Source organism: Tetrao urogallus, assembly GCF_951394365.1.
Source record: "Tetrao urogallus genome assembly, chromosome: 2".
Taxonomy (NCBI): domain Eukaryota; kingdom Metazoa; phylum Chordata; class Aves; order Galliformes; family Phasianidae; genus Tetrao; species Tetrao urogallus.
The window spans coordinates 86,908,432-86,934,075 of record NC_136814.1 but is presented as its reverse complement, the minus strand read 5'-3'; the positions used below and the strand labels follow the sequence as shown (position 1 = coordinate 86,934,075).

General features: G+C 44.4%; 1 protein-coding gene across 1 annotated transcript in view; it reads left to right on the top strand.

Annotated features, from left to right (window-relative positions):
- Positions 1 to 1,471: 1,471 nt before the first annotated feature.
- Positions 1,472 to 25,644, top strand: part of LRRC1 (leucine rich repeat containing 1) — a gene marked incomplete at both ends in the record, with an annotated part of 62,584 nt that continues 38,411 nt past the window's right edge. Inside the window, 3 exons of the mRNA XM_079550901.1 lie at positions 1,472 to 1,630; positions 9,876 to 9,993; positions 24,778 to 24,856. Coding sequence (XP_079407027.1) covers positions 1,472 to 1,630; positions 9,876 to 9,993; positions 24,778 to 24,856 — 356 coding nt within the window. The remainder of the gene's footprint in view (positions 1,631 to 9,875; positions 9,994 to 24,777; positions 24,857 to 25,644) is intronic.

The following is a 25,644-nucleotide window of genomic DNA, read 5'->3' as shown; positions in this document are numbered from 1 at the left end:
AATAATACACACAAAGGGTAACTTTTGAAAAGTTCATTGGTTTGTAGGACAGCAAACTGGAACAGTACAAGCAGTCCAAAAATGCCCTAAACTAGGCAGATCACTGCAGTGTCCAAAGAAATTAAACAAACGTAGCCTGTAAGACTTATCAGTTTGTTTAGGGAAAAAAAAAAAAGTGATTTTATGACTACTTATTGCAATAGCACACAGGGGCAGAAGGGCAGAGGCTGCTATGATAAACTTCTCCTTCCGCCCCGCTCCTGTAAATGCATGCAGTTATCATTATGCAAGAAAACAGAACTACTTCAAGAGAAGCTCTGATGTCAGATGCATGTTTTCAAGTCTATTTTACATCACCATGTGCGTTCCCAAACTGGCATTACAGAACCAACAATGGAGACCCTCCGAGGCCATGGAGAAGAGAAGGCTCCAGGGAGACTTGATAGTCGCTTTTCAGTATCTAAAAGGAGGGGAAGGACTCTTTAGCAGGGTCTGTTGTGATAGGGCGAGTGAAATGATTTCAAGCTAAAAGAGGGGAGATTTAGGCTGGAAATAAGGCAGAAGTTTGTTACAGTGAGGGTGTGAGCAGTGGAACAGGTTGCCCAGATAGGCGGTGGGTGCCCCGTCCCTGGAGTCATTCCAAGTTAGGCTGGATAGGGCTCTTGTTTCAGAAAGCCTTAAGTGTAGCATTTTGATTTCTGCCTTCTCTTTCTTTCTTTCTTTTTTTTTTTTTTTTTTTGAACAAGATCAGCAATGGCTCCAAACAGCATCCCGTACTTTCAGTGCACCACTTTCCACATTTACTACACCGCTTTCCTCATAACTCTGTGCTCGAATAGTTGAAAACTGACGCGACCCACAGACGCTCGGTGAGGTTGGCGGGCGCCGCGGGCAGGGCCAAAGGCGGCAACGGGGGCGGGCGGGTCGGCCTGCGGGCACCGCGGCTCCTTCGCACCGCTCGTCCTGCGCCTCCACCGCGGGATAAGGGCGGCGGGACCGCGGAAAGTTGCGGCGGCGCGGCCCGGAGCCGGGGCGGGGCGGCGGGGCCCGGCCCCGCTGATGTCAGCCGGGACGGGGGAGGAGGGGTGGGAGGGAGAGAGAGAGGGAGGGGGGAGCGGCCGCCGTGTTCCGGGTCAGGCGCGGGAATGCGCGTCGTCCGCCAGCAGCGCAGCGCCCGGCGCCCCGCGACGCCCCTGCGGGGCCGGCAGCGGCTCGCCGAGGGACAATAGGGGGCTGCTCCCGCCGCGCTCCGGCTCCCGCCCGCCGTTCTCCCCCCCGCTTCCCGGGGCCGGCGGCGCGCTCACCCGGGGCCGCTTCCCTCCGCCGGGGCGCGCTGGATGCGCGTTGCCGCCGTCTCGCCGGGACCCGCGGCGGCGAGCGGCCGGCGGGGAGGGGGCGGCGGTGAGCGGCGTCGCCCGCCCCGCGGCCCCCAGCGGCCCGTCCCCCCGGCGGGGCGGCGCGCTCCGCGGCGATGTTCCACTGCATCCCCCTGTGGCGGTGCAACCGTCACGTGGAGTCCATCGACAAGCGGCACTGCTCTCTGGCCGCCGTGCCCGAGGAGATTTACCGCTACAGCCGCAGCCTGGAGGAGCTGCTGCTGGACGCCAACCAGCTCCGCGAGCTGCCCAAGGTGAGCGCGGGGAGGGGAAGGGGCGGGCGGGACGAAACCGGTTCCAGAGCCGCCGCGTCGCTCGAGCGCGGCGGAGGGAGGGCGCAGGTGAGCAGCCCGGCAGGTGGCCGCCGCGCCGCGCCGCGCCGGGAGAGCGAGGGTCAGCCGTGCGGGGCCCTCCTGGAGTGCTGCGTGCGGGTGTGGGGCGCCCAGAGCGAGAGACACGTGGAGTTGTGGAGTGGGTCCGGAGGAGGGACGCGAGGATGGTCCGAGGGCTGGAGCGCCGCTCCTGTGAAGGGAGGCTGAGGGAGCTGGGCGCGTGCGGTCCGGAGAAGAGGAGGGTCCGGGAAAAACTCGTTGTGGCCTTCCAGTACTTTAAAGGGAGCTTCTGGCAGGAGGGAGATCGGCTTTTTACGCGGGGGGGAATGGTTTTAAAGTAAAGGCGGGGAGATGGAGATCAGGTGTCGGGGCAGTTTGTCACGGAGCGGGCGGTGAGGCTCAGGCACGGGCCGCTGGGCGGCTGTGGGTGCCCCGACCCTGGAGCTGCTCGAGGCCGGGCTGGATGGGGCCTGGGCAGCCTGAGCTGCTGCTTGATGTAGCAGTCAGCAGCCCTGCGCACAGGAGGCAGTTGGAGCGAGGTGATCTTTGACATCCCTTCTGCCCAGAGCCGTTCTACAACTCTGAATGCCTCCCCATTATTTCTGCTTCTCGCTTCGTTTTCTCCTTTTCTGTATTAAGGCATACATGAACCAAGATGAGAACCCCTTTTTCCCTACTTTTTTTTTTTTCTTTTTCTTTAAATATATACCCATCATCCTCCCAGGAACACAAATCAATAATTTTTACAGCAACTCAATAAAAAAAATAAATAATTATCCTCTTGCTGTTGCACAGGGATCCTTTTGGTTTCCCATTTCAGCACTCCTCTTCCTTTCCCAGGCCTCCCTAACCGTTCTGCTTCGTTACTCAGCAGCCTGCTAGAGAACTTGCCCATGTTTGTGTTGACAGTGACCTTTCTTAGCTGCTACCACTGGTGTCTCAGGCTCCTTGCCCTGCCCACGCATATTTTCCCTTCCTGCCATGTCCTTGGATGTCCCAGGATCTTGCTTACTTCCTTCAGTCTAAACGCTCTTTCTGCTCCTCGCTTCCTCTCTCTCACATCCCTTCTGTGCCTGATTCTTGACTGCCCTTGAAGATGTTTTCTTTCTTTGTGCTCTGCTCTCTCTCCCTCTGCTCCCTCCCCTTCCTCTGCCGCCTTGCAGGTTCCATCGTCTCCTCTTGCCCTTCCTGCAGGATGAGCCAGCCTGGTGGGATGTGCTGGAGGAGCAGGCTGTGCCCGTTAAGCTTCTGGTGGTTTTCCTCAATACTGAGGTCTCTATATCCTTTCTTGGCAGTTGTGGATATTTTCCCACAGAACAGCAATTTCTAGCTGTCAACATGCTTCTCACTACTTGTGCTTTACAAGAAAAATTAAAGAGCTGCACCCTTCAGACTTAAAAATAAGGCCTTTGTTTAGGGCCAGTTGAAGAGTATGGCTCTTGTTAAAAAATTCCTCCTGCGTTGGGTGTGCAGTATTCCATCCAAGAGCCTTCCAGTGAATATTTGCTGTATCTGATTTGACTGGGAAAAACGTATTGTGTGGGCACCTGTGAGCTCAGAGCAACTTAAAAAATGTAGTCTGTGTTTTTCTTTTTAAACCTAAACCATTTTTATTTTCCTTGTGAGTGAAAACTTGAAGGCTAAGCTGTAATGTGTAGTGTATCATTTGCTACGTGTCAAGGGCTATACTTCACTGAAGAATAAGCTTTCTGGCAAATTGCTTTGATAGAAGAAAATAACACATTCTGCACAGTGCATTTCAATAGCTAACCTGATGAAAAGCATCAGGTAAAAATGGGGCGCTTTCAATTCTATAGATCAACCCGTGGTCAATTAAGTGTTGTCTTCTGTTCCTGAGCATCAGAATTTAAGGGCCAGTACATCCTGTCAGCTTAATTGCTCTCTGTCTCTGAATTTGCTGTAGCAAACTGGACCTCAGCATTGTTTTTTTCCTCCTATTTCCTAGAAAATGGAAGTTTCTTAAGAACCCATGACAGCAATATTTTATTTTAGCTTTTATCTTAAATCATCGGTGTTCTTCTCACTGGTGAGTAGTGGAAGTAATTTCTGTCTCTTGTTTTGCTGCTGTTTTGTCTAACAGCAAAACTGTGGTGCTTTCTCAAAGGAAAAAGACCACTTTCTCATGAGACTTTGAGCGGATGTTGCTTACGTGAAAACTCCAATGGGGGAAAAAAAAAAGAGGCAAAATTTTATGTCTGCACTCAGTTTAGCTTAAAGGTCTGCTGAACTCTTTCTTCTTTTGGGGATTATTTGTATGTAGGATTTGTAGACCTAATCTGATGTAACTCAGCCATTTCACTTCTTTCAGCTTACCCATAGCTGTATCTATAATTTTATGTTCTATGCCAATTTCACTGTTCTATGCCAGTGCTTCTCTGTGCCGGTCTTCGACTGATGTGGGACCACTTCCACAAGGGACCTGGTTAGACAGTGGCCACCTCCCATGCTCCAGTTTCTGTGTTGGAGAAACGTGAGCAGCCGCTTAGCGTTCAGCTTGGGCACTGTCTGTGCATCTCTTTATTACACGGGGTGTTGAAATCCAGGGTGCTGTTATCATACCAGAATCTTGTGAAAGCTCTTTAAGAAAAAGGGCACTCTGTTCTTCTCGTACCACTCCTTGTTTTTAGAAAATATCTCTTAGACTGAATTTCACCGTTCTGCCGTAATTTCTTTCCTGACGCAGCTTGGTTGACAGCTGGTATTCTGGTGTGGAATGAACTGATATTCTAAACTTCTTTTTAGGTTTGTATGTGTATAGGTTGTAACTGTCCCTTCTCAAAGTGTAAATCTAGTAAATTTTATTTGCTTTTTGAAATTGATAGATCTCATTGGTATTGTGGAGATGTGTGGTATCTGACATGGCTGGACTGTTGCAGTGGATGAATATTGGCTCTAGGAGAGCGGATTTTGGCATGTTCAGAAATGTGCCTGGAACAGTCTGTGGGAGACCATCCTGGAGAGGAGCGGGGTATGGGAGAGAGAGTTAATTTTCATTGGTCGCCTTCTGTAAGCTCGGGAAGACCGTTCCGATGAGCAGGAAAACAAGCAAAAGTGGTAGGAAGTCTGTGTAGATGAACAGGTGCTCCTGAAACACTCAGACAAAAAGGAAGCTTAGAAGAGGATGGAGTGTTGACAGTTGACATGGGAGTGCCCCAGGGACACTGTATGTAGTTAAGAAAGTCAAAGCCCATTTGGAATTGAATCTAGGAAGGGCTAATAAGGACAAAATGATAATCAGTATATATCAGCAGCAAAAGACAGACTAGGGAGAATTTGCTTTTGAGTGCGGCAAAGAGAATGCTGAAATGGTGACAGAGGACACAGAAAAAGCGGAGGTACTGAAAGCCAGCTTCATCTTGGTCTCCTGTTAAGGCTGGTCTTCAGCAATCCTGGGTCCCTGAGATCAGTGGGAAAAGTCTGGAGAAAAGAAGAATTGCTTTTAGTGGAGGACGATCAGGTTAGGGAACGTTTAAATAGTATGAACATAGACAAGTGCATGGGACCTGGCAGGATGGACCCACAAATGCTGAGTGAGCTGGCTAGTTTTACTGTAAAGCCACTCTTGGTTATATTCAGAAGGTCTCAGTAATCAGGGGAGATTCCAGAGAACCAGAAGAAAGGTAATACCACATCTTCCTTCTTGAAGATAGGAGTTGGAAACTACGGGCTGATCAGCCTCACCTATGGGGGTAATGGCGAAAATCCTTCTGGAAACCAGCTCCAGCCAGATAAAGGACAAGAAGATGGCATGGAATTATGGAGGGGAAATTGTGCTTCATCAACCTGATAGCTTTCTACAGTGAGATGAATGGCTTGGTGGCTGGGGTGAGCAGTGGATGTTGCTTGTCTTGACTTTCACCAGGCTTTCAGCGCTGTCTCCCATATCCTCATGGACAAGTTGAGAAAGTATGGACTGAATAAGTGAACGGTGAGGTGGATTGAAAAAGGGCTGACTTGCCAGACTCAAGGAACAGTCATCTGTGCTATAAAGTCCAGGGGGAGGTAATTCCCTAATGGTGTAACCAGACATTGATACTGAGGTCAGTAGTACTTAACATCTTCATTAATAACATGAGTGATGGGACAGAGTGCTCCATCAGCAAGTTCGCAAATGAGACAGAACTCAGGAGGGGGCTGATCCATCAGCGGGTTGTTCTGTGATCCATAGGGACCTTGGCAGGCTGGAGAAATGGACAGAGAGGAACCTCGTGAAGCTCAGTAAAGAGAAATGCAGAGTTCTGCCCCTGGGGAGGATTCACCTGTGCTGCTGTACAGGCTGTATGGGGGCCAATCAGCTGGAAAGCAGCTTTGAAGAAAAAGGCCCTGGGGGACCTTGATGGACAAGCTGACTCCCTCATGGCAAAGGCGTTACTCCTCTAGATATCTTTTAGCTGGTCATTGACAACTTTGGAAAATGTGTAAAGTAAGAATCAGGACCTGGTAAGGTACTGTAGTACCACTGATGAATTCTCACAAGCAGAGACAGCGTGGTGTCAAAGGGAAATGTGACATAAAAGCAAGCACTTACAAACTTTTAAGCATGTCAGCAACAGCTCAAGTGCATGCGACAACAGAATATGTAAGTAAATAAATCTTTCTCCTGTGTAAATACAACCCTGCAACCCTGGAGATAATTTGCAGTGCTCCTCCTCTCCCTCTCATTCTCACTTCTGCTGAAAATTAGTCAGTAGATTACATTCGTCTCTAATGTTTGTTGTCTTTACTGCTAGTAATGACCTTCTGCTTCAAACTGCTATCATTTATTTGTGCTACCTGTGCCAAATGGAGTTTTGCTTTGCTGTGTCTCTAGTACTAGAAGACTCTAGCACTGAAATGCTGCTCCTCCCCTTACACAGCTGTAGCTCCAAGTAGGTGTTCCTGCCCTGCTGTGTTTTTGATTTCAGTTGACAGCTGTTTCCATCTTTTTTTTTTTTTTTTTTTTTTTTTTTTTGAGGAAAGGTGCTGAAGAATTCAGGCAGTGTTTTTGGGCATTCAAGTTTTTGTTGCACAAGTGGTTCATTCAAGGAGTGAGCATCGTTTTGGCCACTTTCCCGAGGGAAAATCTTGAGTTCTATCAATCCTGCCGGTTTGGCTTAATTCTGTTAACTTTCCTTTGTAGAATCAAGAGTGCCACTTGCATTGTAACAAACAAACCCCTCTGCTCACATGAGCTGCTCTTTCTGTGAGTTGCTTGCTTATCTCTTCAGTCTGTTTCTGTTTTCTTTCTTCTTCCATTGGCTGACATGAACCCAATTTTGCCAGAATGAAGTGTTGGCGTGGTTTTATTTTGTATTTATTTTTAAATATAGGGCTGAGTGGATGAGGCTTGATTAGTTTTCCAGTGAGAAAATGGCTCCATTCAAGATGTATAAGAGAAACCTCTATATGTTCTTTGATAGTAAGAAAAGCTTCAATTTAAGGCTGGAAATTGCTGCTAAATAGAAAGTTGTAGGCTCTGTTAGTGCTGATGCTCATGGAATTATTTGTCTCATTGAAGCGCTGTTAATTAGGCTGGCTTAACTGAGCAGTATTAAAAGTGTTGCCAAGATACCCATGGAGACATCAGGTCTGCAGTCAAACCCTGCTATTACAGCATGTTGTGGGGATGTTCTGCTGTGCCCTGGATTGCCTCAACGCAGAAGCTGCAATGAGTTTCAGCTGTTACAGCTTTTCAAATAGAAACTGAATTCTGTTTGATGTAATACATTGGAAACATTTCTGATTGGTGTAGCCATTTCTGAATGGTGAAGCCATAACAAATATTGCTATATATATTTACAGTTGCTGAACTCTATTCCACACGCTCTTGATTCCCTGTCTTCCCTGTGGACTTTTTGACAGGTGAAACAAATACAGCAGAAAGGAGTTATTGCTTGACTGCAGTAGTGCTCAAGAGCATTCATGTTGTGCCTTGGATAAAGGATGAGCAGTTACTGCAAGGGAGTAGGATGTACTGAGCAGGCAGGGGTCGTTATGTTCTGTAGTTTAAAGGAAAAAAAAAACCAAACAAGAAAGCACGAAGTTCAAAGAAACACCATTCACATAACTGCACTTTATGATTTGATCAAGGAAACGGTGTCATGCATTAGAAATTGTCATGCAAGCTAGAAACAGGGCTCCCGGTTTGCATTTATTTTAAGTGGTCTGTTACAGAACCAAGAGTGCCTTTAGAGGTCGTGTAATTTGTTTGTTGCACAGGCGTGCTTTGCATATCCAGTAAATAAATGCATCCATCCCTGACAGTGGGTGAGGTGAGGGCTTGCAAGCCTTCCAATGGATCCCCACCTCTCAATATCTTTTTAATGATCATTTTGTCTCTTAATCTTCTGTCTTTTTATTGTGTTCTTCTATTTTTTCTCATTTGTGAAGGATCTCTTGCAAGGACAACTGTTGCATTTGATAAGGTTTTTGTCAGCACATCGGTGTTTGTTGCATGGCTCAGCAGCTACAAACTGGCTGAGAAAAAACTGCAGCGAGACACCTTTTCAGTAGGTCTTGCCAAGAATTTTTTGGACGGTACTAGGACAGATTGGGATCTCCTCTGTGGAATGTAATCCTGCTGTGTTTTAACAAATGTGTCTTTAAGTGCTTTTCTAGGCTTCTGTCTGACTGTTGGTTTTATCACATTAACAAACATTCAGCAAAAAAGAATGCCTTTGGTTTAGAAGATGTTAACGATAGGAAAATATGCGCTATATGCACTCCAGCACTTACAACAGAGAAACAAAAAAAAACCCAACCAACAAAAAACAAAACAAAAAAGAACCCACAAAATGGAGATGCTCATTTCCAAGAATGGATCACAGGTAATCAAGTGGGCCAGTTCTGACTGCTGTGCAGAAATGTCTGTGCAGCCCAGGGACACGGAACTCAACGTCAAGACTCCATGTAGTTAACAGTACGGATTTCTGCCCAGATCCCCACCACTTGCAGTCACTTTGTCAAGTCACAGAGTGACAGAATGGCCAGGGTTGGAAGGGATCTGAAGGATCATGAATCTCCAACCTCCTGCCACGGGCAGGGTCACCAACCTCCCCATTTAATACTAGACCAGGCTGCCCAGGGCCCCATCCAACCTGGCCTTGAACACCTCCAGGAATGGGGCTTTGGGCTTTTTCAAATGCCTGTCTGGAAGAGAGAAAAGCTGTGATACGGGCTCTTGGCCCTCACCAGGGATGCCTGTGTCTTAGTAGCTTTTTAGAGACCATTTTTTGTCTCTCAATTAGCAGCTGCTTCTGCACCTGATAAGTGCAGTGCAAGGCTGATGTGACTTGCAGTGCCTATGAGTCTGTGCAGTGAAGACGCCCTTTGCATACTTGGCTGGTGTCATTTGATGGCTCTTTTTTCCTGAGGGCTGCCAGGACGTAGCTTGGGGGTGAGTTAGTGTCCTGCCTGCTTTGCATGTACTGTTCGTCCCTGTTGTGCCAGCAGTTGGTAAGCAATTGTTGCAGTATCTGCCATCACCCTTGGACGTAGACTGCAGAAACATGGCTGTACATACGCCTGTGTGAGAGGCTGGAGAAGCTGATCATAGAGCCAGATGGTGATTTGGTTCCTCTTTGTGCTGGAGAGGCTTGAAGTCATGTGCATCACACACAACTTTCATTAGTCCTTCTGAAATGGGGCCAGTCTCCAGACAGGAACGTGGGATTTATGAGACTGGAAAGGAGGTGTTCCTGGGGGAGAGCAGCTCCATAACCTAGTTGGTTCCTGCAGTCGCCTGTTACAAAGACCTTGGCAGCCCCTCTGTGTGGGTTTTCTGGATCATCCTTTAGAAGTGTCTCTGTGCATTAACTTCCTAATGAGCCCTGGTGTGTAATTAGGATGCTTTTAATTACCCTGATGGATAACCTCACCCCATTAATGATTTTGAAGCAGGCACTCTGGATTTCACTAGCGTAAATCTGCTATGATCTTTACTGGCTAGCTTTGCAGTTAGTGTTCGCATGCAAAAATTAAAGCATTCATTCTGATGCAGTTCTGAAAGAGGTCTTAAAGAAGCATAACCATTTCTAAGCAATAACTTCAGCTCAAATGAGGTGAGCAGCTTCCAGTGTAACTTTCACGTTCTGTTGTTGCTCATCGCTTATCGCATTCGTGTGAGTTTTGCAAATGTCTTCTGACACTGAGTTTCTCTTTCTTTCAGCCTTTCTTCCAACTTGTGAAGTTACGGAAACTTGGACTAAGTGATAATGAAATCCAGCGGCTCCCTCCAGAAATAGCGAATTTCATGCAGCTGGTGGAACTGGATTTGTCTCGAAATGGTGAGCTGCAAAGTTAATTTCTTTGATTTTTGTACTGTCGTATCGCAGGATCTACACAGCTGGGTTAGTAGCGTTTTTCTGTCTCTGAAGCTGCTGTCTGTGTCTCACAGAATGCTTTTCTGTGTGATGCGTGGGTTTAGCTGAAGTTCCAAATGGATAGGAGGGAATGAGCAGAAGAGAGGCAGTGGTAGAAATATAACAATGAAATAATACTGGGCTTTAGTTCTGCCTTTCTGAGAGCCTGCTTTATTTTCCAGTTTGTAGAATGCTTTAAACCCTATTTTTTAATCTGTCACTATGTTGATTTCTTTCCCTGAGCTCTCCAAAATGCTTAGAATTTAAAAAGAGAGTGAGAGAAAAGAGAACTCCTATCTGTCCCAGAAAAGGTACCTCTGGGTTAAAATCCAGTTCTTTCTTTCTATTCCCCTCTTTGCCTGTCATTAACAAGAGTCCGAATGCTTGTGTTTCTCATTTTGCTTCTAGTAAATGAGTGTTTTCTTACTGATGGAGAGAAATTCAGAAAAGGATGCTGGGAGAAACTGTAGTTTAAAATATGTTGTTAGAAACCATATGGGTTTGTCATTCTGTTGTTAAGTTGCTGATGCTGCTTATATTGTCCTAAGCCATGGTGGCGTGAAAACGGGTTGGATTTTGGCTGTTTTCTTGTATCCTGGTGAACTTAGCAATTCTCAAAGAAGGTCAGGGCCTGCTGGGTCACCTTTAAGCAGCCTTATGACCCAGTGGTCTAGAAAGAGTGAATCAGTGTTAACAAATTAGAGCAACTGTCAGCTATTTTTGCTTCCTTGTATTCCTTGTATATGTGCAGAATGCTCTCTGAGGTGTGTGACGGGTGGGCTGGGCCGGGGCACGGCTGTGCAGCCTTGTAAATAGGAGAGGGCTGTAACTGAATGGTAGGAGAAGAAATAGTGCAAAAGGAAGCCTTGTTTTTGTTACACTGTAATATCACATTGACTCTTTGTCACAGAAGAACGTTCAGCTGTCACCTCACCTCCCTGTAACTATCTGCATTTTGTATCTACTCTTTATTAGTTTGGTGCTTTTAATGCTATCTGACAATATAACTGATGCGTAATGAGTCTCTAGGCAGTTTCTGGAGAAAAAAAAAAAAAATCTGTGAACCATATAATGCCATGCACATTTGCAAGCCTTGGAAGAGAAGAAAACTGGAAAGAAATGGTCTGAAAAACAGAAAAATCACATTAGTTAAAATATTTTAGAAATAGATGAGCGTTCGTTGGTGCAGTATTTTTGGCTACTGAGTTTGGCTGAGATTGGTGCTGTCTGTGACAGATCTCAGTGAAAAGGAAATACTGTGCTGGCTGAGTAGTTCTTTCTGCAAATGAATTACTAGCTGCAAAAGAGCTGATGGATCAGAGCCATGTGAACTGTTGTCAGCCTGACTTGAAAGTTGGCTTGAGAGCTCAACTGTAACAAGAACAGATGGTGTGAACATTTATGGCCGGGTAGGTGCATGCGTGTCATTAGAAGTTACTGCGCGAGGAAGTGTTTTCTGAAGTGATGTGCTGGACGTACGCAGGTTGCGGGAAGCAATTTCTTTCCTGCATCCAAAGTTCAGTGTTAATTGTGCGTTTTATTGCATTGCTGATTCCTCTCTGTGATTCATTGCAGAAGGTGACTGGTACTGCTGTCCCAGAGGGCACTCACAGTTAACGCACAATTTGACTCTTCGGCTTAACACCGAAACACACCGTGAGGTGGTACAGGGAAACCACTGCACAACAGAAGATGACTGATGTTACTTTCCACTGTTTAGTCATGTTTAGTTGTCTCGTTTGGCTCTCGGAGTTAAATGGCAAAACACGCACCATATGTGATGCTGCAGGGGGAAATTCTCATACAAGGTTTTGGCTTTTTTGCAATGTTTTTGTTTCTTAACTTTTGTATTTTGAATCCAACTTCCAGTATGTTAGATCTGCAACCCGACAAAGATTTCTCCTGTTCAGTGGTTTGCATTTCCTCACTTTTTGTTTTTCTAATTACTAAACTACTTGGAGGGAAAAAAAAAAAAAAAAGGAACTCTTTGTATTCCTTTCAGGCACAGAAAAACAGCCCAGCTTTTCAAAATGCACTATGCTGCATGAATAGAAAAGTGTGATGGTGACATCTGAACTCGGGAAATAAGAGATCATTGTTCTGTGTTTTTTGTTATTTTAGCTGTCTGGTTCACTGCGCTAATTGCTTTCAGTTCTGGCCATTCTGTTTCCTCAAGAGCATAAAAATGCAAATATAAATTCAGTTAACGATCCGTGTACAGTAGTAGCCCTTTATATTTTAACCTCTCCTCCTCCTCAGAGGAGGAAAGTCTTTAGAATAAACAAAGAAAGTACTTCCATCTCCCTCTTAATAAAATGGTAACATGTCATCCTTCCTTGTTTCCATCTAATCCTTTGGTCTGCATTTGATCTTTGAAGTTCCCTGAGCTGATGTGTCACTTGTACGGCTGAACTTCAGGACACTTCCAGGCCTTAGTGGAAGCATTTTCTCTGCATTTTGTGCAGTGGTGATGTGCTGTATTTGGAGGTGGGTCAATGCCCTCTGGCAGGATCTTCTGGCTCTCTGGCACCAGCTCTGAGTGCCTGTGCAGTGCAGTGTTATGTGCTTTCCGTGTAGACTCTCGGAAAAGGTGAGCAGGGAAACTCTTCAAGTATGACTTTCTTACATTCCCAGGTTCTTTACAGTATCTGAGACACATTCATGTATATTAAGATTGAGTACACAGTTGATCTTTTAAGGAGTTTTTGGTTAATGAGTGAGTATTAAACTGCAAGAATCCTTCAAAGTAAACGTAAAAATCTTTTGCAGATGTAAACTTCATGTTCCTATGCTCTTTCCTTTCACTGTGGGGAGTATACATGAATGAGCTCTGGTTATAAAAACCAGCACAGCCTTACTGGTGCAAGGGGAGGAGGATTTGGGGGGAAGGCTAAGAGCCATGTGATCTTGAAGTTTTCCTTCTTTTTTGCACGTTAATGCTATTTCTTATTCCTTTATGAGAATGAATTAATGTAGGTTTCAAAGGAAGCATCCCTCTGTGTTTTCTAGCCTTGATGAGGCTGATGTTTGAGCAAAGGCAGTATGAAAAGCCCAAAGATAGGAATATCAGAGGGCAGAGGAGAGCTTTGCTGAGTAGATAGCATAGTGAGGGTGAACATTTGAAGGGTTATCTGTCAGTACAGTTCATCTCTGCTCCTCAGTGTCAGGTTGTTCAAGCAGCTGGTGAGCCGGTTCAAAGCTAAAGAAAGCAGACCTGCTGCATTTTAACAGTGGGTGCTGGAGCTTTTGGGGTTACTGGCAAAGTTGTGTCTAAGACTATGAGTGTTCCAGGTAGCATCCTCTGACACACAGAACTCTGCTGCTCATCTGCCGTCTGTCTGAGATGACTGCTGAATCCTTCCAAAGCCCCATATTCAGGTAAATCCCGTCCAGGATTCTCACATCACCAGGGACTTTTTCAGGGACTCTGGCTTGCTGAAGCACATACACTTGGTTGGGCAGGGTTCCCGTGCTTTGCATTGAGTTTCAGATCAAGTCTTTGCCTACGTGGTGAATAAGAGAGATTCTCCTCTAGGCAGAATAAGAAATGCTTGTGTGCTCTGTGTTTTCCCACAGCACGTGGGACCCACTCTCAGTCTCCAAAGACCCTGTGATTCAGAAAAGTAATGTAATCCAAGGCAAGGAAGATGTGCCTCAATTCCTGCAGCTCTTTCTGTGTAGCTCAGCAGGCGCGGTGCTGAAGCTTCCTTCTCTCCAGGAGCACGTGCCACTGTTTGAAATCCTTTGGCACTGTAGCAGGCTGCTGCCCATGCTGCTGGTCCCGCAGAGATTTCTTGAAGCATCCTCTCCTCCTTTTTTCTTCTTCACAACCCCTGGGGGCTAAACTCCATAGAGCTTAAAGCCCTGCCATCTCACATTCATTACCATGTTAATGGCTTTTCTCCTTCTGTAGCTTCCTCCAGACAGAAGAAGAACGGCATGAAGTTTCTGCAGTTAATGTAACACATGCTTGTATGCAGGATTATGTCTGCTGTGTGTGTAAGCCGTGCTGCTGCAGATGTGGTTCATTCCTTTTTGGTGCATCCCTGCTACAAGAACGCTTTCTTTTGTTTCTTTGCCTTTGATAAATATTAAATCCTCCAGATTCCCCTGATACACTTTTCCTGATATTGCATGTTCTTTAAAATGCCCCACAGGTGTTAACCTGCTTAGTAATAGTATTTTTATTTGAAGTAAGTTTCTAGCGGGCATAATTTCTCGTAATAATATATTATAGTGTGGAGTCCTGGATTTTTTTTTTTTTTTTTAAGCTCCTGTACCTTTCCTAGCCTTTGACAGGTGGCTCAGCAGTTCGTTTCAGTTTCAGCCGCAGAAAACCCCTGTGAGCTTTCCCACCGGACACTGGCTGCTGGGCATTGGTGGCTGCCCCCAGGTGTGGGAGCCCCGTTGCACAGTGCTGCTGTGTGCCCCTGCCTGCCATGAAGGCTAACCCTTCTGCCTGTGTGGGGGATGAGCCTTTTGTGCTTGTGTATGTTTGCTGTCTCTGCGATAAAAGCCTGGCAGGCTTCTCTGCTGCTACTCTTTTTGTTCTCATTAAACATGCTTACCAAGAACTTAGTCATGCAGTGGCTGTAGACCAGATCTGTGCTGCTTGTTGTTCTCTAGCTAGCAGCAAGACAGTAGTGATCCTCTGTGGAAGCTCTCGCTAACCTTCAAGTTTTCTCTTGTGTCCAATCCTTGAGTCTCAAAGCAGTGGAAAAGTATCAGGTGGATTTTGATGGTCTCTGTAGATGGATTATGCTGGCTCTGTTTCTGATTCCTGTCTCTGTGCAGCTGTAATCAGTTACTTGCTGAACTCAGGAGTGATAGGTTGGCTGTGGCAGCTACTAAAGCAATCTGTGTGTGGGCAGATCTTGTTAAGACATATTTGACTCAGCATGATGCTGAGTCCTCAGGATGATTCTTTACTTTGAATGGTTCGTTACTCTGTTAATGATAATATTGCAATTTTGATATGTGCAGTTGGTTCTGTGCTGTGGAAATGGCTATTTAATAACATTTCTGCAGTTTCTGGTTAAACTGGGCTTATGGCACTGTTGATAGTGCAGTTGTTCTGGATACAAGTGTGGTGAAACCAAGATCTGCAATTCTAAAGTCCCATCTTGACGCAGTTGCTACATTATGGCAAATATGCAGTAGTTTATGTAAAAATAATTGCAAATTCCTCAGAAGCATCCAAACGTGGTAGTGTAAGAAGAGATGACCTGCTGCTGCTAAGGGCTGACAGTCTGACCTGTGTCCAAGATCTTTGAGATCAATTTCTGGCAGCTGCAAGCTGATGTCCCAAGTGCAGAGAACCTTCTTTTACCTTTTCCTTGCTTCCAAAATGGCTTATGTTTGTAGACTGGGAAATTCTTATTTTATATTATCTTCACTCTTTGCCCCTCTACGCTGTGCTGGTGAGACCTCGCCTGGAGCACTGCATCCAGCTGTGGAGTCCTCAGTACAGGAGAGACATAGATCTGAGAGAAGGGCCACAAAAATGATCCATGGAATCGAACACCTCTTCTACAAGGATAGGCTGAGAGAGCTGGGGCTGTTCAGCCTGGAGAAGAAAAGGCTGTGAGGTGACCTGATAGAGGCCTTGCAGTATCTACAGGGGAGATACAAGAAAGAAGGGGACAGACTCTTTAGCAGGGTCTGTGGTGACAGAACATGGGGAAATGGCTTCAAGCTCATGGAGGGCAGATTTAGGTTAGATATAAGGAAAAAATCTTTTACAGTGAGGGTGGTGAGGCACTGCAACAGATTGCCCAGAGATGTGGTGGGTGCCCAATTCCTGGAGACTTTGAAGGTGACGCTGGATAAGGCTCTGGGCAACTTGATCTAGCTTTGGTGTTGCAGGGGAGTTGGACTAGGTGGCCATCAGAGGTTCCTTCCAGCTCTAAGGAATTTATGATTCTGTGATTCAGTTATCATTGTACATTCAGAAACCAACAGCAACAGTATTTAATTTCTGATTGATATTACTGCTTCTTATTTGAAGGGTTTATTCTTTTCAGCTGCTTTACAATCTATTTAAAAGTCTGTTTACACTTCTTAGTCATCCTCAGAACACCACAATCGCTGCATATTGTGTGACGTGTACATCTTAATCACAGAAGTATTTTAAAGCTTTGTTACGATGCTTGTGAGCACACATGGCTGATATACAGAACATCAGTTAATGCAGCAGTAGAGATGCTGCTTCACTCTTAAGACTTCACATTGCTTGTTTGTACTGGGGCATGCACACCAATGCTTTCTCCTTCTATTCAGCTGTCTGATATCAGAGGCATACCTGTCATCCTTTCTGTAGAATTACCTCCCTTCTGCCCACAGAATGGGTAAGTATTCCCACGAAACAGCCAGATAACCAGTGTTTTCAAATTAGAAGTACTGACTTAGAGGAAGAGACTTGAATGCTTGTTTCAAGTCAGCCTGGGCTGGTGACCCAGCTGTTTTGCAGTGAGAACATCAGCTAGGTAGGCAGAAACACTCTAAGGCTTCTAAACCTGACCTGTAGTTCCTTTCAAGCTACACTCTCATGTAGCAACTGCTGCTTTTTGGTCTTTGGTGCAACCTCAGGTGACACTGTCTGCCTCTGCTGCGCTTCTTCAGCTTGTGAACTCTCTCCATGGAAGTCCTCTTCCCCTCCGTTTGGCACTAGTGGCCCTGACACAAATAGGCTGGTATGGTTCTGGCAGTAAGTAGTAAGCTGAGACATTTCTGTAAGTTAATACTTGCTCAGTGGGCAAGAAAGGAAAAGAAGGCAGCAAGACGTGTAGTGAGGCAGTACGGTTTGCAAACAGACATTTGTTGTTAAAATATTCAGCTATTAGATTAGGTAGGCTGCTTTTTTGCCTTCGGAACTGCTTTGTGTCCTTTGTGCACTCCTTTTCCTGCGATAGATGGTTCTTACCTGACAAGAATGCATGCTATGGATACACTCACTGTAACCCTTGTTGTGAATACCTGGAAACCATGGGATATCCAACCAGTGTCTGCTGTAGTTTGTATAGCAGCAGATCACTACTGCTGACAATGATAAGTTCTAGCCTATGTCTGGCAATCAGGCGAGTGATTTTATTCTTGTTTGTTTGGTGCTAATTGGTAGTAAGGCTGCCTAGCTGTAGACCAGAAGAAAACAGGTTTTTCACTCTTTCAGATAGTTGCCTGCTGACAGTGGTGTGTTTGTGTGGTTTCTTGAGTAATTTTTGGACAATTCTAATTTCTGTTGGCATGTTTTCTTTGTATTGTTTCCCATACCTCTTCTGAAGTTAGTTTAAAACATGAGCTTAAAGCACAATATCATCTTCGTATCCCAAATGTGAACGTTAGGGATCGATTCTTAAAGAAAAGTGCTGGGGACAAAAAATGTGAGAGTGGTCAGGCACTGGAATGGCTGCCAAGGGAGGTGGTGGAGTCACTGTCCCTGGCAGTGTTCAAGAGGTGTCTGGATGAGCAGCTGCAAGATGTGGTTTAGTGCTTGTGGTAGCAGTGGTGATGGGAGGATGATTGGACTAGATGATCTTGCAGGTCATTTCCAACCTTGTGATTCTATGATTCTGTGTCTACTGCAGACTACTAGAATTTTGCAACATAGTGATTTTTCCATCATGGTACATTATGCCAGATTTTACTGTTTTTCTAAGGGAACTGTGATGGTTTAGGTATCTAGCAACCTTAATGTGTATCTAGCAAATTTGATAGCTTCATCCAAATTCAAGAGGAGACATAGGTTTCAAAGGTGGGGCTTTTCTGAAACCAGTAGGCCAAGCTGGAAACAGAAACCTTTGGTCAAGCATTAAATGTCAATCCATATGGGAGTGACATTAAAATAAATACTTCAGTTTGTGGCTAATCTAGATTAGAGATCATAAAATGAGGATCTGCAAACAGGCTTTGTTCACTCTTTTCTCTGTAGAACTTCTTGGGGCTTTTCGCGGAGAAGGTTAGATGCCAATAAATATGCAGCTTGACTGTTGCAGTACTTACACAGTATCTGTCATCTGCAGCTTCTCAGCTTCTCAAAACTAGAATACTAGTTTTAACTTTTCTTTTTTTCCTTGCTTTTATGAAACGTATTTGCAGGCTGGATGTGGCTCTGGGCAGCCTGGTCTAGTAATTGATGACCCTGCACATAGCAAGAGGGTTGAAACTAGATGATCGTTGTGGTCCTTTTCCACCCAGACCGTTCTCTGATACTATGATTCTGTGATTTAATTTCTTCTAACTTCAAGGTCCAAGACAGAAATCCTCATAAAGGCATCTCCTATCCTTGTTTAACACCCTTGCTGTTAGCTGCTGATGAAAAGCAGAAGATGTAATTCCTTGCTGAGGTCCGGCTGTTCTGCTGAATTCACCTGAAATTACTGTTTCCCTGTGATCTAATCTTTGAGTTTCCCTCAGCCCTGGCCCTTTTCTTTTTCTCATGCTTACCATTTGCAGCATGTGACCCCACATTTCTGATTGTTGCTGCAGCTAGGAAGCACAGTCTGTTGATTTTCAGCGTGTTAACTATTCAAAAAACCAGATTGTTTTTAAGTCTTTATACAGTTTTCTTTTAAGTGACGTTCTACTCTTTATGTAGCTATGAAATGCTCTATTGTGAACAACATTTTTCCCTGTTTCTCTCCTCCCTTGGAAGAGGGAAGTGTACAAAAACGAGGAGGAGGAGGAAGAGATATACTTACCTCACTTCAGTTTGTTGTTAATTAAATAGTAAGGGATTTGGCTGAGAAAACCCAACCTGAACCTGTTTGTGTATTTTCCATAAAGCTGTAAGGGCGGTTCTTTAAAGAGCTGTTTCTTTTGTGTTTTGTATATCCTCAGCCTCAGAGTTTCAAAAGGAAAATGTTACAACTTGTACAAGAGCCACTCAATCATAATAGACTTTGCAAGAACAACATGACTCCTGTCACATTTTGTCCCAGAAATTGTAACACTTCAGGTAAAGAGACTGATTACTTCATCCTTCAGGGCTTATAGCAGAACCTTTTTAGAATGAAAAAAAAAAAAAGCAATAAGCTCATCATTCCACGTGTCATGATCTTAATGTGGACAGGGAGGGAGATTTAACCCTTCTTCAGCTGTCTTGCTGGAGGAAGCAACCCCTCAGGAAGGGAGAGAGGTGCCCTGTTGCTGTGAGATAACAACCTCCTCAGCTGAGCTTAACAGCTGAAGAGCCCTCTGCAAAGGCAAATAAACATTTGCAGCACAAATTCCTCCTCGCAAGACATTTGATTAATTGAATAGTTTGTTCCTCTCAAGCTTGGAAGGCGGAGGAGGCGGTGAGCAGGGTGGAAGAGCTTTTACAAAGTCAGGCTTCAGCCTTCAAGGCTCTGTGCTATGGATGGCAAGGACCACTTGGAGTTGGTTTTAAGCTGAAAGAGAGGAGGTCTAGGTTAGTTATTAGGAGGTAACTTCATGTAGAAGGCAGTGAGGCAGTGGCACAGCTGCCCAGAGAGCTGTGGTGCCCCATCCCTGGAGGTGCTCAAGGCCAGGCTGGGTGGGCCCTGGGCAGCTGAGCTGGTGGGAGGCAGCCCTGCCCACAGCACGGGGTGGGCTTTGGGGTCCCTTCCAACACAAACCAGTGCATGTCCTTATGAAAGGAAGGGAAACGTCATGACTCCTGCTTTGCTCACGCACCACAGTGTTTGATAATATAATGGGCTGGCTGGGCCTTTAACTCATGCATACAATATATGTGTAATGTGAGAAGAGACAGGAGAAAATTCTTCCATGTATTGAACGGGATGAACGCGATCTTTTTAGTGTCTGGTTATCTGTCTCCTGAGAAATAGCGCTGCCTTGTTTCATAGTTTTTAAGTCTGGAGTGAGTTTACTGGGTGTAAATGTGGTGTGGCTCATCAACCAGCCCCACCAAAGCAGAATGCTCTGTGTTGCCTTTGCAGCTGAAAGTATCTCTGATCTAATGGTCCTCTCACAGCCTATGACCTTCCTGACCGTTGCTATCTTGATATTGATAATTGGAAATGGTGTTCACTGTTGCAGAGTATGCAAAGAATGCTGGCCACGTAGGCTTTGGATAAAGAAAAGAATATTGCCTGGTTTTCAAATTTTGTATAAAGACACAGTAAAAAGTGCTGTACAAAAGGCTTTATCAATTTAGAATGAAGATTTTCTTCCTCCCCAACTCCTGCAGCCATCAGAGGAAGGCAAGAAGGGATGAGAAAGAATTGGGGCATATTGCTGTTGTAAAAAGCTTCAACAAAAATAGATTAGCAGAAAGTAAAAAGATTTCTTATTAGTAATTCTTGCACTCATACAATGCAGAATTCCCAAGGACGATGCATATCTGAAGAGGCATCTTGAATAGAAATGTGTGTGTCTGTGTTTGTATATATGTATATGCACTCTTGCGTACATGACTGCCACTTTCTGCTGGCATGAATTTTTTCCTGCTGGTGCATTTGCACTGTTGTACGTCACAGGGCTTATGCTTGGTTATAGCTTTACTATGAGCAGTGCTGCACAATCTGTATGCCAGAACATCTGGGAGCGTCATATAAACGTGGAGCATTCATCAGTGTGTGGTATTAGAAGAATCCTAGATATTTAAGTAGGATTTGAGTCAGTTATCCAGCGGTGGCAAGAAAAGCATTCTAACATACTGCTGCTGATGTTGGCAGTGATTTATGTGTTAATGTCTGTAACAAAACCTAGTAGTAAGCAGTAATGGCAAAAGCTGCTTAATCCATTAGGAGATAGATGGACTTTTTAATGTACTTTGATATACTGCATTGCATTTCAGTTAATTATGCCAGTGTTTCTGTTACGGACTGTCATCACCTCTGCTATAATAATCACTCCAGATTTTTTTGCCATATACTAAAATGCTACTTTTCTCTTCTCTTATTTGTTCAAAGTAATCCTATAGTAGTCATCATGCATAGTGATAAAATGTCTGCTAGTAATCTGCTTCTGTTCTGGCTGATAAATCTTTTCAATATTTATATTTCAACGTTGTTTTGCTTACTGAACATATAACAATCCACAATCCAAAGGGATGGACCAATTTTTTTTTTTTCTGTTCTTCATCCAGTTTGATAGAGGAGAAAAGCAAATTGCAAAAGCATCATCAGCAGGAGGAAAATGCACTTTAAGCGCGAAGAAAAAGTGTAATATGAAACTGGAATTTCTCTTATTTGTCTTGTATCTGTTACCATTTTCTACTGATAAGTTTTGCTCATGTAATGATTTTGTAGCCTGAAATAAGCAGGCTGAGAGAGTATGCGTTAATTCCAGAACTGATTTTGTTGTTTGCAAATGCATCCAAGTTATAAATAATTTGTGTGCAGCTATATTGCAATTAATATTAGAGTATATTTTACATAGTTCAGATAATTAACTGTTAGCTTTTATAGATAATAGCTAAGACTTGTAAAAGAAGGAGATTATCAAAATAGTTTGGCTTAAGAATGCATAGAAATAGAAAAGGAAATATTTACAGCATGGCAATGAAGCCACATGTTGATAGAGGAAATCAATAGCATGCGTAGTTTCAGAGACTTGGTATTGTCATTGAAAATTTATCTTCTGCTTTGTATTTTTAGGTATGTATATATGTGTATACATGTGTATGTAGGTTGTTTTTCAAAAAATTGAAGTGTAGCTACTTGAGGTTTGCTTTTTACTTAATGAAAAAGAATAATTCACACATGATATGTGTATCTATGCAGAAAAGATGTATGTGTAAAAAGATGCATGTATGAAAGTTGTGGACGTTGACTGGGCTGCAAAGACATAAGTTGTTTTGAGACATCTGAGGATGTAAAATAGTGATAGAATCATAGAATCGCAAGGTTGGAAATGACCTGCAAGATCATCCAGTCCAACCACCCTCCCATTACCATTGCTACCACAAGCACTAACCTGTGTCTTGTAGCTCCTCATCCAGATGCCTCTTGAACACTGCCAGGGACGGTGACTCCACCACCTCCCTTGGCAGCCATTCCAGTCCTTGACCACTCTCTGAGAGAAAAAGTTCTTATATCCAAACTAAACTTCCTCTGGTACAATTTGTGGCCATTTCCTTGAGGTCCTATTTGTTTCCTGGGAGAAGAGGCCAAACCCCTCCTCATCACAACCTCCCTTGAGGTAGTTACAGAGTGCAGTGAGGTCTCCCCTGAGCCTCCTCTTCTCCAGACTGAACAATCCCAGCTCCCTCAGCCGCTCCTCATAAGCCCTGTGCTCCAGACCCCTCACCAGTTTTGTTGCCCTTCTCTGGACACGTTCCAGGGCCTCAACGTCTTTCCTGTTGTGAGGAGCCCAAAACTGAACACAGTACTCGAGGTGCGGCCTCACCAGTGCTGAGTAGAGGGGGATGATCACCTCCCTGCTCCTCCTGGCCACACTATTTCTAATGCAGGCCAGGATGCTGCTGGCCCTCTTGGCCACGTGGGCACACTGTTGGCTCATGTTCAGCTGAGCATCAACCAACACCTCCGGGTCCTTTTCCTCTTCAGTAATCCAACCACTCATCCCCAAGCCTGTATTGCTGCATGGGGTTATTATGGCAAAGTGCAGGACCTGGCACTTGGCCTTGTTGAACCTCAGTCCCATTCACCTCAGCCCCGTGATCCAGCTTATCCAGGTGCTTCCCTACCCTCAGGCAGATCGACACCACCTCCCAACTTGGTGTCATTTGCAGACTTACTGAGGGTGCACTCAATCTCCTCATCTAGGTCATCAATAAAGGTACTAAGCAAAATGGGCCCTAGTACCGACCCCTGGGGGACACCACTTGGAACAGGTCACCAGCTGGACTTCACTCCATTCACCACTACCCGCTGGGCACGGCCCTCTAGCCAGTTCCTTACCCAAAGAAGTGTACACCTGTTAGACCACAGGCAGCCAGTTTCCCCAGAAGAAGCCTGTGAGAGACTGTGTCAAAGGCTTTGCTGAAGTCTAGGTAGAATACATCAACAGCCTTTCCCTCATTCCTCTCAGGAGTGACAAATAGTACCTGGGCTCCCATAGTTCATAATGAAGATCTACTTTGAATTAATTAAGGCTTGTGTTAAATGATGTCTAGTTTTGATGTGGGGAAGCAGAGAGGGTGTGCAAGAGGGACAAAGCTATTAAAAAATAAGTGAGCCAATGCTGTTCTATTCGTTTGCCAACTGGTTATCCAGAGAAGGGTGGTACGAGGAATAGGTGGTTGGACAATGAACTTCTGAATTTGCTGGTGATTAGCAGTGTCCATATTTGTCAGTGCTGTAACGCCAGGCAGAGCTTGTAATGTCTGCTGAGTGTAGATAGGACCTTTGTCTTCAGTAATCCTGTAGTGTAAATTCAGGCTTCTACAGACAGTGCTCACGTAGAGGACTGATATGATTAAAGGCAGAAGCTTTGCAGACTGTAAATTCAGTTATGATTTTTGTTTTGATTTCATGTTCGTCTCTGTGTAGGGAAGGGGGAAGTTTTCAGTTCTGTGTGCAGCTTCTATTCCTTAGAGCACTTTCTAAAGGGAATGCTTTCACATGAATGCTTAAAAAGAAAAAGAAAGTTGTCTGTTTCTTAGGACTCAACAATGTCCCTGCAGTGACTTTGTTACTTTTACTTTCTGTGGCGTTAGAGGCAGGCAAATATTTCTAAGAACTTCATGTGTTGCAAGAATTTATTACTTCTGATTATTCAGTCAGGCATTCATAATGACTTTTTTTTTCTTGTAGTTATTTAGATGTCAGTGTTCCTAGCTGTTTGTCCCTACTATAAAAAGGGACTACTGATGTGTGAGGAGATGAAACAAGTGGAATACTATGCCAAAAGAATGGAAATAGGAAAACCCCAGAAGCACAAGTCTGATTTTTATTTTAAGACTTGACTTCTTTATAAATCCCTTCCCAGGTAAATCATATAAATCTTAAGTTGTTAAACAAGGAAACCAAACATGTCTGTTTCATTCTTGCTGATCTCAATGATAATAAACAAGGGCTTACACAGAGGGCCCGCAGGCTGCTCATAGAAGCCTGAAGTAAGAGGCCCTAAAAAACGTTGTGTTCAAGGTAGCATGACTGGCTTCAGTAGATAAAAATCTAGTATTGGAGGTAGAAGAAAAAATCTTTTTTCATGTATAAGTAATTCTTACTACTTTCTGCCTTTTAGTAATAGTATGCTAGCACTGATTTGGGACTTGTTGATTTGAATAATGTTTTCAAATTGCTTATCTTTAGTGTGGTTCTATTTCCATGAGTGTGCATTATGAACAGAACCTTGAACACTCTCTTCTTCCTTTCCTTGCTCTTCCTCCCCCTGTACTTTCTGCCAGCACAGATTGTGGATGTGTATCGATCAAATTACAGGAGGTTCAGACTTTAGTTGGTTCTTCAGAACAATCTTAGAACACAGAGAATCCATTTTTTCCTGGACAGAGGCTGATGCAGATTGGTTGAAGCACAGGTTAACAGTCTGGGATCAGGAAAAACAGTGCAGAGCAGGAAAGTGAAATGGGATTTGAAGAAGTGCAAAGCAGCTTTGCAATGGTAGCTGCTCCTGCTCTGGTTTCAAGTATGAATACTTGGGCATGAAGCAGCCTTGCATGTTGAAATGGCTTGAAAGATACCAAGATAACTCCTTGCAGTAGCACGTTACCGCATGTAATGAGGCAATAGTTTCAGTGTAGATGCTGTACAGTTCTTGATGATGGTTTTTTTCCCCTTTTTTTTTCTTTTTCTTCTGCAGATATTCCTGAAATACCAGAAAGCATCTCATTCTGCAAGGCACTACAGGTAGCAGATTTCAGTGGGAATCCACTAACTAGGTAATTTCCATCTTCTTCTTAGTACTTGCCATACCAGAATTACAATCTTGCTGTAACAATTACAATTTTAAATAAGCCCTTAAGAATTGTGATTTAGGATCTCTATGAAATCTTGCCAATAATGTCTGTCTCTGGCAGGATCTGTAGCGAAAGTTCAGATTTAAAACGTGATGAGCACCTTCACTGGGAGGGGATGAAATTTGTTAGCCGACCAGGAAAAATGCAAATCTGATTCTCTTCTAAGTAATTTTCATTCCTCTTCTTAAATGCATAGGAAAACCACGCTCATACCTGGGAGAGATAAAGCAATGGTAAGCACGAATGTATTGGCACAAATCCAGGTGCTTGACAATTTGGAATAGATTGTAGCTCAGCTGCTGCAGATAATGGCTTTTCCTAATGATTAAAGCTTAGACTAGTGTTTCAACACTCTCCTGTCAATTGGGACACAGTGACATGCAGTAACATGCGGCAAAAAAGCACTGCATCTATCACTGGTTGCTGCTGCTGTTTCCTGGTCTGTATTCTGATGGAGTCGAGGGATTACACACTTACAGAAGAGGCTTGTTTACATTTTTCTGTTCCATTTGCTGAAGAGTTTGGAATTCATATAGTGAACCGAGACGGAGATAACAAAGGACAGAAGAGGTGATCTGCTAGCTGGAGCCTTTGAACGCTGTTTGGAGAACCATTTCCTAAACTGGCCTGTCCCACAGAGCTCCTTTGTGATGCTTAGAAATTCACACAAACCAGAGCATTCACAGTGGGCGTTAACCAGCTCTCTTTGC